This window comes from Galleria mellonella, unplaced genomic scaffold (assembly GCF_026898425.1).
Source record: "Galleria mellonella isolate WM207_F2 unplaced genomic scaffold, CSIRO_AGI_GalMel_v1 utg789, whole genome shotgun sequence".
Classification (NCBI taxonomy): Eukaryota; Metazoa; Arthropoda; class Insecta; order Lepidoptera; family Pyralidae; genus Galleria; species Galleria mellonella.
The window spans coordinates 859,740-876,207 of record NW_026442155.1 but is presented as its reverse complement, the minus strand read 5'-3'; the positions used below and the strand labels follow the sequence as shown (position 1 = coordinate 876,207).

The 16,468-nt window shown below is 31.5% G+C and overlaps 1 protein-coding gene across 7 annotated transcripts in view; it reads right to left on the bottom strand.

Moving 5' to 3' along the window:
* The window catches only part of LOC113514911 (prestin), a 45,595-nt gene that overhangs the window by 25,579 nt on the left and 3,548 nt on the right, over nt 1-16,468 (bottom strand). For 2 of the 7 annotated variants that reach the window (XM_052901713.1, XM_052901714.1), the window contains exon 2: nt 9,343-9,570. The exons of 1 other annotated variant lie outside the window; for it this stretch is intronic. In XM_052901713.1, coding sequence (XP_052757673.1) covers nt 9,343-9,407 — 65 coding nt within the window. In that variant the 5' untranslated portion in view covers nt 9,408-9,570. Of the gene's footprint in view, nt 1-9,342; nt 9,571-12,849; nt 13,135-16,468 lie in introns of those variants that run through there. 4 more of the 7 variants (XM_052901717.1, XM_052901715.1, XM_052901716.1 and 1 more) reach the window with 3 other exon arrangements.

Genomic DNA, 16,468 nt, shown 5'->3' with positions numbered 1-16,468 from the left:
GTATAAGGATATACTGACATCACATAAAAAAAAAAGACTTTTCTAAATTGGTTTATAATTGACGAAGTGGTTTGGTAACAAACATAAAAAAAATTAAACCGATTTGAGACCGAATGTCATGAAATTGGTATACTATTTAGCGTAGAGAAGGACAAGGAGTGAACAAGCGGGTGAAGTCGCGAGCATTGTTTACATCGTAATTTTTTTTTTCCAATATTATTTGGTTCGCGATTGGGAGATGAGTATTAAGCTTAAGCGTCTTAGTTGACTTAAGCTGCGATTTGATACAGCATAAGTCTCTAGTCTAGCTATTTAATTTTGCACGCGTAATTTATTTTGACAGTGTTTCGGCTGCTTTTACATCGTAATTACTAAATAGGTAATGTACCACATCACGACAGAGTAAACTAATTGTTATCAGGGTCAGGGGTAAAGTGCAATATTAAAAAAAGATATGATGAAAAAAAAAAACTTAATAAAATCTTTATTAACTCTACATGCTATATGGATTTTCGAAATGTACGCAAAAAAAATCTAAATTTATATATTTTTTTTATACAACTTAGAATGGCAAACAAGCTGATATCCCACCTGATGTAAAGTGGTAACCATCGCCTATAGACATGAGCAGTACCATGGACATAACAGAGTATACTGTTTCGCCCATGATACCCCTCATGCGTTGCCATTCCTGAGGACTCAGGTGTTATTCCTCTGTACCCAGTAAATTCACGCCATATCCCACCTTTCAAACCGAAACACAGCCATGCAAACACAACTGCGTCACGGTAGAAACACGAATGGAACAGAGGGGTACCTCTGCAAGCAATCGATTTTTGTACAAAGTCTCCCTCTGGTAAAATAAAAAAATACTAAAAGTGAACATAAGCTTTTCAAACTAAATTAATATAAAACAAAAAATACAGTGCGAATTTTTATATTATATATATACTTAATAGCAATACAAATAAAATTCACTCCAAAATGGACGGAGAAATCGGTGGACATACATATGTAAATAAATATACGGCCAAACACAGAACATCTTTCTTTTTTGAAGTTGGTTAAAATTGAAAAATTAATTAATTATAAAAGTAAAGTTGAGTATACAAGATGAAATTGAAATCATCAGTGTCCTTTGAGGGGGAGTTCAGCCAGCAAAACTGAACATTTACAGCGAAGGAACATGGGTTCGACGACGATGACACGACAAAAACACAGTGAGTTTATTAATCTCCCGTATATAGACATTATATTATGTTACAAAATTGTTATCAAATACACTTTGTTTAACTCTATAATTTAGAATCGTCGACCCACAGGTTAGGTATATCTTAATTTATATTTACACAAGTATATTTCTTGCTAAAGTTTACACTATAAATATGTTTAATTATTGTAAAATACAATCACACATTTCACACACAAATCACAACGAAACGTGACTGCCAATGTAATAGGTACCTTTTGTCAATAGTGTCGGAGATAAATAGCTATTACATAGATATGTAACTAGTACATATTATTTATTTATTTATTTAAACTTTAATGCACAGTAAAGCACTACAACTGCCCACTATCTACTTCCTATGCCACTGCGTTAGGTTGACTGGAAGAAATTTCTTTTAGAGATAAGTTCGCCTTTGCTAACATTGTTATTAACTTATTGTTGTTACTGTATGTTTTAGTGCAATAAAGAATATATATATATATATATATATATATATATATATATATATATATATATATATATATATATATATATATATATATATAAAATTCTATGTACATTTGGCGGACTTAACACCGGACGGTGTTATCTACCAGTCAACCATTAGGCAAATTGAGAATTAAGTATGCATTGTGGTGGTGCATTTTTGAATAGAGAAAAAAAATCAATACTTGATAAATTTATATAATATAAACATACACATAATATATTAAATAAATAAATACATACATACAATAAATAAATACATAAAATATTACTATATAAAACAAATAAAACAACTGCAATAGAAAAACGTCATATGTGTGTATTAAATAGTATATTTGTTATTCATATATATTTATTCGTTTATATATGTAATTTTAGTATGTATGTATATCAATAATTATTAGTACCGCATTCGAGTATTCTGACACTTCCCTATGGTTGACTGGGAGAGAATGCTTTTAGCATTGAGTCCGCCATGTACACATATTTGTACTAATGAATAAATAAATAAATAAATAAGAACGAATAGTAATCTATGACTCAAACAGGGTAATTTAAATTATCTATGTACTATAATAGATACAAATATTTATATTTGTTGTTTTAAAATCTTTATTATATTTATAGAAAAATTTATGACAAATATATATATTTTTATACGTTATTATTTTTATTTCTGACAGATATGTATGTATATATGTATATTTTTATGTATATATTACTATTGTAAGATATATTTAATTCTAAGTATTATTAAAAAAAAAATATATAAATATGTCCAACATTAAGTATATACAATACTTAATGTTGGACATATTAAAAAAACAAAAATTAATATACAATGGCGGACTTACCCATAGAGGGATCTCTTACAGTTAATCTTTGAGAAGCTCAAAGAAAACTATACAATGTTCGGGGGTAAAAACTGTACAGGTAAAGATAATTAGTTGTACAGTTTTTACTGTCGAACAATTTATAGTTTTTTTTTAATAATACTTAGAATTAAATATATCTTACAATAGTAATATATACATAAAAATATACATATATACATACATATCTGTCACGCCTATCTCCCATTAGGGTAGGCAGAAATAAAAATAATAACGTATAAAAATATATATATTTGTCATAATTTTTTCTATCCTATTAATCATCATTCTCATCATCGAATTACCTTTTAACTGTCCACTACTGAACACAAGCCTCTCCCTTCGGGGGGTTTTACCAGTCGTTGCCACGCCTGGCAGGCGGATTAGCAACCGCAGTTAGACTTTGGAGATGTTTTAAGAGGGACGCTGTTGTCTATCCCTTGTCTTTCCTTAGCGTCTTACGACACCCACGGGAAAGGAAGGGGTGGCTTATTCTATGCCCGGACAACACGGTGAATTTCATATATGAAGCAGATAAAATTTATTATTGATTCGATTAGTACTTATCTAGGAGGACTACAGTTACAAATATAACAATTTTCAAATTGCTTTATCCCTTAAAAAATAATTAAGTTACCTATAATATATATACTACTTATTAGTTTTGGCTGTGCGTTGATCAATCAGGACAAAAGATTTTATAAATATTTAAATAACACATTTTTAAATCACAATAATTTCATTCCATTTTCAAATTAAATATTTTTTTAATTGTCAAAATGGGTACAAGAATTATGCTTATTATATCACTTAATTTTTTCACCGCCACAACATTTCCATTTTTAAATTAATATTTTTTCTTAATAGCTGTAATGGCAACACTAACACGTTTATGATGTCAATTTTATACCGTAGAAGCCGCGAAACGACATGAAATATTAAAACAGTACCGAGACACGGCCAGTAAACCGATAATGGCAGTTTGAACTGAAATCTTAAATGCGATAACGCAACGTCTCGGTTGGACAGGCAACAGTTTCGAAGGCAGAGTAAAAAATATGCAATTAATCGCTTTATACCTAAACAATTTCTTACATTGCCGTATTACGAGCTGTGTGGTCCCGGCATAGAATAGGCCATTAATTCCTTTCCCGTGGGTGTCGTAAGAGGCGACTAAGGGAGGGAGAGGGATGGGAAGCAGCGTCCCTCTTAAAATATCTCTAAAGCCTGACTGCGGTTGCCAATTCGCCTGCCAAGCGTGGCAACTACTGGCAAAACCCTTAAAGGCTGTTAAAGGCTGATATAATAATAATATAAAAAAAATTCTTACATGTTTCTATGACAAATAAACGGACAAAACTGAGTGAAGGTTTTATGTAGTTACGTATATTTTACGTATATATATATTTTTTTTGATGGGTGAAAATGGTATGGTAACTCCGCCTGCGCTAAAGGGATACGCTGGCGAAGCACGAGTGAAGGATGATAGATGAGAATGAAAACAGGCCAGTCAGCCCATCATGATGAATTCATCAGGAATTAACCGTGATAGTTTCCAGGAGGAGGAGGTCGATCTGGTTGGGTTTTTGCTAGCAATAGGATTCTCAGTCTCCATTACTAACAATCCCTTTCCCCCCATTTTACGTATATTTAAAAAAGCTTGTGGTCCAACAAAAATTTAGTAATTACTAGGTTTTGGTTAGACTACATTGATTGTTAGGCTGTATTTAGGGGAAAGGAGCTGTTAGTAATAGGGTTTAGTATGCTAATTGTTAGAAATATTCCCCAAATCTAGTCCCTCCCCAATCCCCAAACTACAATCGAATTGAGAACTCACTTTTTGGAGTCGGTTGAAGAGTATTTAACCCTTGTTTGCTAAATGGTGGAAATTTCCATCATAACATTGAATGCCCAAAAATTATATAAAAGAACAAATTCACTTTAAGTTGATCGTGTCTGGATACATTTTTAATGTCCATTGCGGAACAAAAAATTTTGCTGTAAAATTTATTTTTTTAACCATTTTTCCTTTCATTTGGTACATGATTTATTTCACCAATAAAAAAAAAATGCAAAGAAGGGTTAAAGAAATAAATAAATGTTGAGTTTAGAAAAAAAAATGTACTGAACTACTGTCTACGCGTATGTATTGATGATAAGCTAGCTCCATTTCGTTCCGTCATGTGATGTTTGTCTCGAATCGATTAATACTCGTAGGTTCGATAAACCTTGACTGCGTACCATACACGTTATCTGACATTACGTATGGATGTAATATGATCAATATATTTACGAAAACATTATGTATGTATGTGAAAATATAAATCGTTTTAAAAAAAACAGAGACACATACTTTCAATACAAGAAAAAAAAACAAATTAAATATTCCTTGTCTTAGAGAAGTCAGTACATTTTTCAAGGGGCACTGTATACGTTTTTATAATAAACTTTTGTTTATATTTTTTAATAAGTCCTTTAAAAAGAGACTAAGTTGACTCTAATGTAATGTAAAAAATCACATAGTGTAAATAAAAAAAAAGAGCGAGTTAAAATGTTACAGTGCAATATTGCTATCCATGATTGTACAGGCGTTTATCATTTGTATGATATATGTATATACATACATACATATCTGTCACGCCTGTCTCCCATTAGGGTAGGCAGAAACAATGGAACTACAGATGCTTCGATTCAAACAAATCTGTTTCGCTTATTTGTGATAAATATACTTGAGTTAATAAGTCAGGAACCTTGTCATCGCGCGATCTTAGTTATTTTAGAGGTGGGGGGGGGGGGGAAGGGAAGAAGAGAATGTAGTAATGTGATCTGGTGTCCTGGGTGTTCTACCTTCATCCATAAAAAGTTATCGGTTTATCTAAAAGAAGGATGTCGCACACTCCGCCGTCATATGTGGCCTTCACACATACCTATTACAGGACCAGTGGCGTTTTTCCAAGCATCTTCTTCCATACATAACCACACTTTAGAATCAACTCTTAGCAGTGGTATTTCCGAACCGATATGACATCATAACTTTTAAAAAAAGAGCATTATCATTTTTAAAAGGCCGGCAGCACACTTGCAATTCCACCGATGTTGCGGGTGCTTATGGGTGGCGTTATAGATTCAAGCATATCAGCCATTACCTATCCACTGTTGGACGTAGGCCTCTCTCAATAGACTACCATAAGGAATGGTCCCAAGTCATCTGCATCCACTGACACCCTGCAATTGCATGCATGCATTTGAAGTTGTCACTCCATCTAGTGAAGGGAGGTCATTTTATACATCACATATTTAGAATCTAATAATACACTGTATCACATCTCCATATTTAGAACTAACAGAATTTTTCATCGTGCCCCCCACCAAATTGTTTATAATTACTCCTCTCCATCCAAAGGTTGGCTGGAAGAGATCGCTTTTAGCGGTAAGGTCGCCCATTGTTTTCTCACTGTGATTATTTTTTGTAATTGTTTATATTTATAATAAGTTTATTATTGTAATCTTTTGGAGGAAACAATAAAGAGTATCTATCTATCTATATTTGTCCATACGGAGTCGCCACTCAAGAACCTTTCCTCCACATCGTTTGTCGGTACTTTGAGCTATGTGACCAGCCCATTACCACTTTAGCTTGCTTATCCTTTACAACAATAAAGTCTGATCACGATATGTGTCAGCCGCACTATGCTGCCAGTTATCGGTCGTCGCGTGACGCCAACGTGTCACTATTGTCATGATAACACGTGTTATCAATACGCTACTCGCTAAATTAACAGTCACGTATTCGCGTAAATACTACACACTATTTATTTTAATGACAAACTTTTTATGTATATGTGTATTTTTATGTATATATTTGATTGTGTATATATAGTATATGTATGGGTATATATGTATATGTATATATGTATGAGTATGTATGTGTATATATGTATATATTTGTGTACATATATACAGTGAACGCTCTATATAAGCAACGTCTCTATAACTTATTCTTTATATTTTATTTATTCTACTCAGCTTAGTTAGTAAAAGAAATAAGTAAAAATATTTTCCATACGGTAAGTATTTTTATACTCATTTTTTCCCCTATAAGCAACTTTTCTCAATAAGATTTTTTTTTTATTGAAAGTGCTTCAAATGAGTTGCTTATATAGAACGTATTTATACAAACGACTTTTGTACAAAGTCTCCTTCTGTTAAATGACGATTAATTTCGTGCATATTAAATTACGAGTAGTTTAATCATTAAAACACCGAAATAATAAACAGACAAACACTCTTAATATTTGTAATATTAGAGAATTAGTTGATAGTAGTGCGTAAATTGATTAAATGATAAAAATCATCGATGACGTCAACACACAGAGTGTCGTATAAACTAGATGGAAAGAGAAGAACTCATGCGCCACTTTAACCTGAATAAATTAAATATTGGTCTTATTCAATGTATATCACTGAACTCAAATTAGAAATTTTTGAAAATCTCTGTAAATTATTGATACCCACTAATTCCTCTTTTTCCATGACTAGGGGTAGTAGATAAAACTTTACATGAGAAATCAGTTAAAGGTACGATACGGCTGATATACCTGAAGAAGGTAAAAACTGTTCAAGTGAACCACACAGCGCCATCTAGTTTCATTCGCTGTCATTCTTTCCTTTTGGCTTCCATGCGTTTTCTTATGTGGCCGCGCTTTAATTTCACTCTGTATATTTTTTGCTTATTTTAAGTAATTAAAAAGGTTTATCATTATATTATTATTACATTTATTCCATCAAAAATCCTTAAAAAAAAAATAGACTTAGGGTTGCCATCCGTTGTGGTTTTCGGATTTTTTTTTAAAAGATGGTAAAAGAATGATAGTACTGGACTGTAGGTTTTTGCTGGCAGGGTGTCAGTAAGGAATGATAGGTGAGGATGAGTTCAGGTAAGTTGGTCTATCGTAATGAATTCACCAGACATTAATAACGTGGTTTCTATGAGAACCATGCTTGTCATCGTCACCAACAATCATTTCTCGTCGAAGTTTTGTTGTGTTAGGGATGGTAGATGAGGACGAGGAGGGGGGAGAGGGATTGTAATATTGTGAATTGGGGGGAAAGGGATTGTTAGTAAAGGAGTTTGATAGCCCCATTCCTAGATCGATCTCCACGTGGTGGAAACCATCATGAACAATTCTTATTGAATTCGTCACGATGGGCTAGCTGACCTGCTTCATCCTCACCTATCATCCTTCACTGGTGCCCCGCCGGTGTATACCGATAGCGCGGGTGGGGTTACCATTCCATTATCACCCAATAAAAAAAAATTGCGATCTACCAGAACACTATTTTGAAAAAGAGTTTTCCAGATCGGTTCACAACTCACGGAGTTATGAGGTGACAAACATAAAAAAAAGCATACAACCGAATTGAGAAACTCCTTCTTTTTGAAGTCGTTAGAAAACATACATCTGCCCTGTAAAATACTAATATATATATATATATATATATATATATATATATATATATATATATATATATATATATATTCTATGCGGAAATAAACATTTTTCTGTTCTGTGACCCGAAGCATTGCTGGTTTCGAAAGTCCGAAGTGCCAAATAAATAATGGATAATATCTGAAGGGCACTTATCACTATCATTATTATTGGGGACATCCGTCACTTATCGATCGATCACACTGCCATCAACTCAATAATCAAGACGTATTAACACTTACACGCGAGGTCGTGATTGTCACTTGACGTATGATTGTTCGATCGTTAATAGTGAGTTGATCAAACACGTTTAGATGGAGCGTTGGTATTGAAAACGCTTCAAGAAACGGTCCCACAACTAAATCATTTTAACATTCGTAGAGTTTTTAAACTCTACGAGTTTTTTTTTTAATGGGTGATAATGGAATGGTAACCCCGCCCGTGTTATCGGTATACACCGACGGGGCACCAGTGAAAAATGATAGGTGAGAATAAAGGCAGCTCAGTTGACCCACCATGATGAATTCGACAAAAATTAACCATGATGGTTTCCAGGGTAACTAAAGGAGGGCGAGTGATGGGCAGCAGCGTCCCTTTTAAAACATCTCCAAAGTCTAGCTGCGGTTGCCAATCTGCCTGACAAGCGTGGCAACTACTGGCAAAACCCCGCTAGGGTTTATGTTAATGCCATATGAAATAATTGGCATAAAGAATAAAGCAATGGACAGTTAAAGGTTGATATGATAGAAGAGAAATTACATGATAAAGTTAAATTGAAAAATATAAATGACACAAAATTATTAAGAATATCTTTGAAAGAGCATGTTAAACAGTGCATAAAGATTTGTTTTGATGATTATTTTTACTAATTAACTCTGATTTATTTACAATTAAAGATGTAAATTTTGTTTTCATTTTAAAATCATGTAAAATGGCCACCATTTTAATAAATATATGTGTATATATTTTAAAGTGATAAGTACGCATGTATTATTATACATATATTACATCAGAAATTTTTTTTTTCATTTTTAGAAATTGATCTGAATTAGGGAAATTTTTAATCCAATTACTTGCAACACTGAACAAAAATTGCGCATTATTGGTTTAAAAAAATATGTGCCAAATATCAATTTATCTGAATAAATGTTGAACGGTTTTTAACACTTGATGCTCTATCTATATAATGTATGATCTATAAATTCTTTTTAAACTTTCATATTGACATGCAATAATTAAATAGTTAATATAACGATTAACTCACCATCCATTGGGGTTCAGCTTCTCCGTCTCCCACTCATCAGACTTTTCACTGTTTGTGTTCTTCATTTTATTTTTAGCACTGTTAAGTTCTCAAATTCACAATGGACATCGTCACACTACACCATTAATAGTTTGTTCTTTATTTAAAGTTTATATAGCTGATTAGTAAAACGTGATAGTATCGAAGAAAAAAAAAAAAGAAAAAGTTTCTTTAGGCGGGAAAACAATTCTAAAATTAAATACTACGATTAGACCTCGACCAGAGCGTACACCTTTATATTTTTTTTTAAGTTAATTGAATCTCACAAAGAACAAAATTTGTTGCTTTTAAGATTCTTTAAAGAATGAGAAGTGAATATCTACTGAATAACAGTTTATTTTTTAATGACAATTAATACCACACATTTATAAATGTTTTATCAGTCAAGAATCCTTTTAATAAAGAATTCTTGACTGATCCTTTATATTTAAAGGATTATAAAGATATTTTAAAGACATATATAAAGAAGGTTTGTTTTCGAAATCCCTAATTAAATGTCATATAAAATATTGAGATAAAGACATAAACGTCGTACAAACAAAGTTACAGAAAGTTAAATACATATATACATAGTATTAAGATAAATGTTTGTAAAGTAGCTGTTTTAATGCACGACAAACAATATAAATAAGCAATTTTTTTTAACGGATTTCAAAAAATGAATCACGATTGAAATGATGTTTTTAATGTCTTATTTTAGTGCAAATTCAAAATTTTTAACTTCGCTCACACATAAGTGGTAACTGTCCCCTACATAAGTGGTAAACGTTCTCATCGGTAGACATGTTTTCGTTGGAATGAAATAATTTCATTTTGAAGGTTCTAAAGGAATAATTCTGTATGTACAGCAAGTATTATTCTTAATCTATGTCATATCTATGGAATGAGTTTCAGTTCTTAGTATCATATTTTAAAATGCGTTACCATAAACAACGTATGGCCATAGACTATAATATATTGTAGTGGAGGGAAAAGGGTTTTTTAGTAATTATAAATAAGCCCCATTCCTAGCAATATACCCTATCAGGTCGATCTCCTCACGGTTCCCCCCCGGAAATCATCGTGTCCCTTCCAAGTGAATTCTTCACGATGGGCTAACTGACTTGCCTTTTCCTCCTCACTTATCATACTTCACTGGTGCGCTCGCAAGCGTATACCGTTAGTGTAGACGGGGTTGCCATTTCATTTTCATCCATTGGAAAAAAAAATATACTGTATTAGGGAATCAACAGGCTATTAACTGCGTTATGTAGAAAAATTATAAGAGGCGAATGTCCAACGGTGGTACCGAAGACAACAATTTAAAGTAGGTACCTACCTACATTAAATTAGATGGCTTAAAACTTAAAACTTAAAAAGGCGACCTCTCAGCGATAAGGTCGCCCATTGTTTTCTCATTGTGATTATTTCTTGTAATTGTTTGTATCTATAATAAGTTTATTATTGTAATCTTTTGGAGGAAACAATAAAGAGTATCTATCTATCTACCTATATATATGTTTTTTATTTATTTACTTTTTGTTCAATGTATTAAGTTTCCTATCTGAGAAATGGGTATTGGCGACCCGCGCGAATGCTAAAGTTAAAAGAGTTAAGGGGCCGCCTGAAAATCAGCGCTGTATAGGTACATCTCGTTGGAAGTGTGCATACATAATACAGCAACAGCTGAGGCGGCTCTAGCGACCAGCAAAATGAACTGTTTTTTTTTATTGTTGTTTTTTTAACTATTTATTTTATTAATGTTGGTAATAAAGACTCTATCTATCTCTATCTATGACGAAATTTTTGCACCTGATACCTATTTAAACAATAGCAAGTAGCCATAGATACGAAACGGGAACTATTCTTTATCTATGATATGTAAAGACAAATTTCTTGTCACATTTATCAAATTTTATATACACTTGAAAGATTTAACGATTACATTTATATAAATAGTACTATATCTAATATATTGACTGATAAGTTACATCTTTTATGTTTTAAGTCTTCCTAATCTATTAGTTATCTCCGGAGCAACGAACTATAATAGTATTAAAGTTATGTACAAATAACTTGATACGTAAATATTGACTTCAATAATGCCAAAATTTAGTTAATATCTAAGTCCAGTTTCAAAATTAATTTACAATAATTCTTAATTGAGAGGCAAAAGTTAGACATTCCAGCAAATTACCTATATGTTCCATTTGTCTGCTAGATAAACTGTCATATCTGTCTGTTTACTGTATATATAATCTGGTAGTATTGTTTTATTGTTACCCTATTCCCTTTGGCCGCAACAGAATATCAGTGCTTTGCTCTTTTGAGGGCGAAGCAATAAACTGAGTTGTGACCATTTTGTATTGCTATGGGACACGTACAAACGAAATACTGTATTTAGCTTTTTTTTTATACAACTTAAACTTAAAATGGCAAACAAGCTGACGGCCCACCTGTTGGAAAGTGATAACCGTCGTCTATAGACATGAGCAGTACCATGGACATAACAGAGTATACTGTTACGCCCATGATACCCCACATGCGTTGCCATTCCTGAGGACTCAGATGTTATTCCTCTGTACCTCGTAAATTCACGCCATATTCCACCCTTCAAACCGAAACACAGCCATGCAAACACAACTGCTTCACGGTAGAAACACGAATGGGACAGAGGTACCCAAGCAATCGACTTTCGTACAAAGTCTCCCTCTGGCTTTATGTATTTTTTTAATCATTTATGTTAACTCGCTTTTTGGTATATCTATGTTCTAATTTGTGTGCTGTAAGTAAGTAATGCAAATATATTATCTATCTATCTATATTATGAAATTTAGAATATTACATTAAAAATTTAAACTCATTTCATAGATTAAGAATAATAATAACCTCTGTTGAGTCTTACTATCTCGTAGTATATATTTACTACTATATACTAGAGGGAGACTGTACGCAAGATTGCACTTTGAGGCTAGATTTATGGGAGACCTATTCTGGGAAGCAAGCCAATATTCGCGATAATGGTGTCAAAAATCAGTATTTATAAAAGAGATATGTATTATATAAGATATTATTTATTATTTTAGAAAGCTACATTATCAGTGAGTAACATTGGCTTTATTTTGTTTAATAAAAAAAAAACCATGTCGCTGGTTAAAAATAAAAATAATTCTTTGCACCAAGTACTTCCTATGTCTATGGTTGCATTAGCGCGAAATTGCACGACTGCACGAAATCACCTGCATGATTTTTTACTGGCAAAGACACGAGAAACAGGTGGTAAAATAAGGATCAACAATTAGAGCAGACCCTTAGAATAGCTACTTTTACAAAGTATTTAATATACTTAGATAAAGCATTCATAACAAGATAAAAGAGCAAAGAATGAGTAAGTACAAATTTACTCAGGTTTTAAAATCTACACAAATAAAACTGGCAGAGTTGCTTTCTGAAATGACTGAAGCATAGAAAAATTACTGAAGTACACACGGAAAATAAGTAATTTGAAGATTGTTTCACAATAAAATGTCTACGTTTTCTTGTATATTTGTAAACACGAATTTATTTTTTAATTATTAATTACTACTACTAAGTACATTTAATGTTTAAAAGTGTATGTAAATTTTTTTAAAGGGTCACACCAACACTAATATTTTTTAATACTTTTGCACTACGTGAATACGTAAATATTTTTTTTTATTTTAAAAAAGCGCGCGAACACTGTTTATACAGAGGTCACAAAATGATAGTGATGTACTTCGAGCGACGCGTTTTATCGACTGCCAATCGTCAACTATGCGAATTGTTGACATTGTGATTTTCGTATGTTTCCTTATCACTTAATATAACTAAATGCTATTTAATGATGAGGCAATATACAACATAGATAATATTATCGGACTGCGGTTATATGAAATTTGTCATCAATTGCATAATATTTAAAGGTTTTGTTAATATATTGTAAATAGATAATAACTTATATCTACACAGAAATTGACAAATACGATTAAATGTCTAAGTCTGAACATATTTACCTACCTATTTCAGAGAAAATGATCTTGACTGACAGAGAGACAAGTAAAAGAAAGATTCTATAATACATTTCGATTTTACGATTTTTTTATTTATTTTTTTGTGACACGAAACGGAATTCTAAAAAGGAATAAATATACAACTAATTACAATGTATATTACCTACCTTGAAGGTAGGATATAAATTGAATAAAATTGCTATTAAAAGTAAGGAAAAAAAGTACGAGGATCACAATATTACTGATATTTTTCCTTAGTTCCTTCACAAAACCGGTTAAAGAATAAGATAGCATGAGTAGTTACTTAAACATTTACCTTTGTCATTTTTTATAAACAATAGTTACCTACCTCTGAAACAATTTGTATTATGTATACACATTAGTATTTCATAGAGATAATGAGTTTGTTTCTTCGTGTAACTCGCTATATACCTAATATTTGAGTTTTTTTTTTTTTATGTAAAGCACTTCACGAATTGTATTTGTCGGAGTTAATTATAACTGTTGAAGTAATTGTGATTTGTCAAGGATTTCTTCAGCGAAGGTCGATCGAACCTTGCATTGTTCAGTTTTCTCATCTCTTTCGAGAATGGAATTTCTCACTTTGTTTTTATTTGAACCTAAGTTTCATATTCTTCGAGTAAAGAAAAACATTCTTTTCCTTTAGGACTTTTAAAAAATTTTAGCAGGCAATTTTTTGGTTCCATATTATTTTTTGAGATCAAAGCCGTCACTTTCTATTTATGTATATTAAATCTTAAATTATGTTGTTCTTTAATACTGAATTGTAGTTTCTTACTCCTCTATATTAAATAAGACGGTAAAATAAAAACCCATATTTAATTGAAAACAAGGAAAATTGTATTAAACCTTGTGAAGTTCTCAGGAATGGCATCGCATGGAGGGTATCATGGGCGAAACAGTATAGTCTCGTTACGTCCATGGTACTGCTCATGTCTATAAGCGATGGTTACCACTTTCCATCAGGTGGGTTGTCAGCTTGTTTGACAATCCAAGTTGCATAAAAAAACAGAGTTATAAAAAAATTATAAACTATAGAAAATTACATACAAAATCTAAGGTTGTCTGTAAGAGACTGCCCTAACAATAAAACCGTCTTTTGTATCTTTATGTATATATTTTGATTTGTACTTTATTTAAATTTTCTAATTGCCGCTGTGTATTTTTATGTTTCTGGCGCAATAAATAAATAAATATAATTTTATTTATAAAATAAAACGGTCCAGAAATACGATATATCATTGTAATAACCCATTAACATTTTATTGCTGGGTCAGCGAATTCAGCAAACTGGAGGATATTAGCTTATTATTATCATGCTGGTTTATAATGCCTCAGTATAGGATAATATTACGAGTTCTCCTTTTATTACATTATTACAGCATGCTCGATATAATAACTAGGTAATTGTTACCACTAAATGAGAACATTCTGAGGATAAAAAGAAGTAGTGGGATAAATTGTGATATTTATTCTTTATTGCACAATAAAATTTGTATATGTTAAGTGGCGAGCTTCATGCCGTATGGCATTTTGTATCTATCAGCTAGTTATTGGGTAAAAATAAAAAGCGTTTGAGGGCATTGGTGGTGGCACATATATTATACAAAAATTCTTCTTTATTGTATTCTTTTTTTTCCATTATGATATACACAAAAGCTAGTACCCTGTATTGCAGTAGTTTTGAGGTTAAGTTACTGAAATTTATACCATTATTATATTGAAGTGATGACTTTTCGTCGTCATGTTGGTGTACGGGGTTTTTGTCTGCGAGTCTGTGACTAATCATGCGATATCAGTCTGTTTTTTTATGGTAATGTAATTACATGCACAAAAAGCAGCGAATAAGTAGAACTAAATAAATATACATATATTTTAACTCTGTAAAAAACAATTACATTAATCTTGACAAAAAACATTGATGAATGACGAATTGTTTCGCAGACACTTTTTTTTTTTAAATTTAAATAATTGAATTTAGAATGCAGAATTATGTTTGTTGAAGAGGTTTTCCGTTATCGTAAAAGTTAGTAGAAAATTAAAATTGACGCAAAATTTTAGATGTCAGCTAGATTCGAATACAAGTTTAGGATCTATAGGTTGGGATATTATTTTACTAGGTCATATTTCTCTAAACTTCTGTACCGTTTTGTAAAATATTTATGTATCTTATAGTTTTAAAATAAAATATTTAGTTATTACAGATAAACGATCAAGCATGATGAAGTTATACGATTAGGTTTTGGCTACGGATCTTGAAATTACATTTTTAATTGTTATGTTATTGTTATGAATTTTTTATCGAATAACTCAATTGTACTTGAATTAATATAAGTTATTAATTATTATAATTGTTTTATTAAAAAATCTCAATTTTAAGGGACAGTACGTAATAATATTTGACACACTGTATTAGCAAAACATAGCGTGATATATAGTCTATAACATCCAACTCGTAACTGCACCTATGTTTATGCAAATAAATGATTCATTGATTGATTTAAATTATATTAAAAGCTTTAAATAGGTCCTTAATACATATGGATAAAAGAACTTAAGTCGTATAAGGAAAATTGCTATTTCAAGTAAGTATCGCTAAGTTATTTTTTTTATTTATACAGCTGGTTTAACAAAATTAATTCTACACCCTTTGTGAACTATGAACATAATCGATTTAAATAAACACAGATGGGCACAGACTTTAAATAGATTTACGTTTAAAATTAGCAGGCTTTAGTAAGTAACATATGTATATAGCAACATGAGAGGGATTTTCCCTTGTTCTTATGGAATTTTATATTTGATTTCCTTAAATAGAACTTCTGTTTTAATTTATAATCACTATATAATATGTACAGATACCTAATATGTAGAGTGATGGATTTTGAAGGTATATGCCAATGTATGCATAATTGTGATGTCATGTAATGTATACTTTAACACATAGCAAGATTAAATACCATATAATAGGCTAATATACTTTTTAAATTGAATGCTAAAGCACTCAATGTAGTGATAGTGGCAAGTAGAGAAAGCTAGTAATTTAGGTAAGTAAA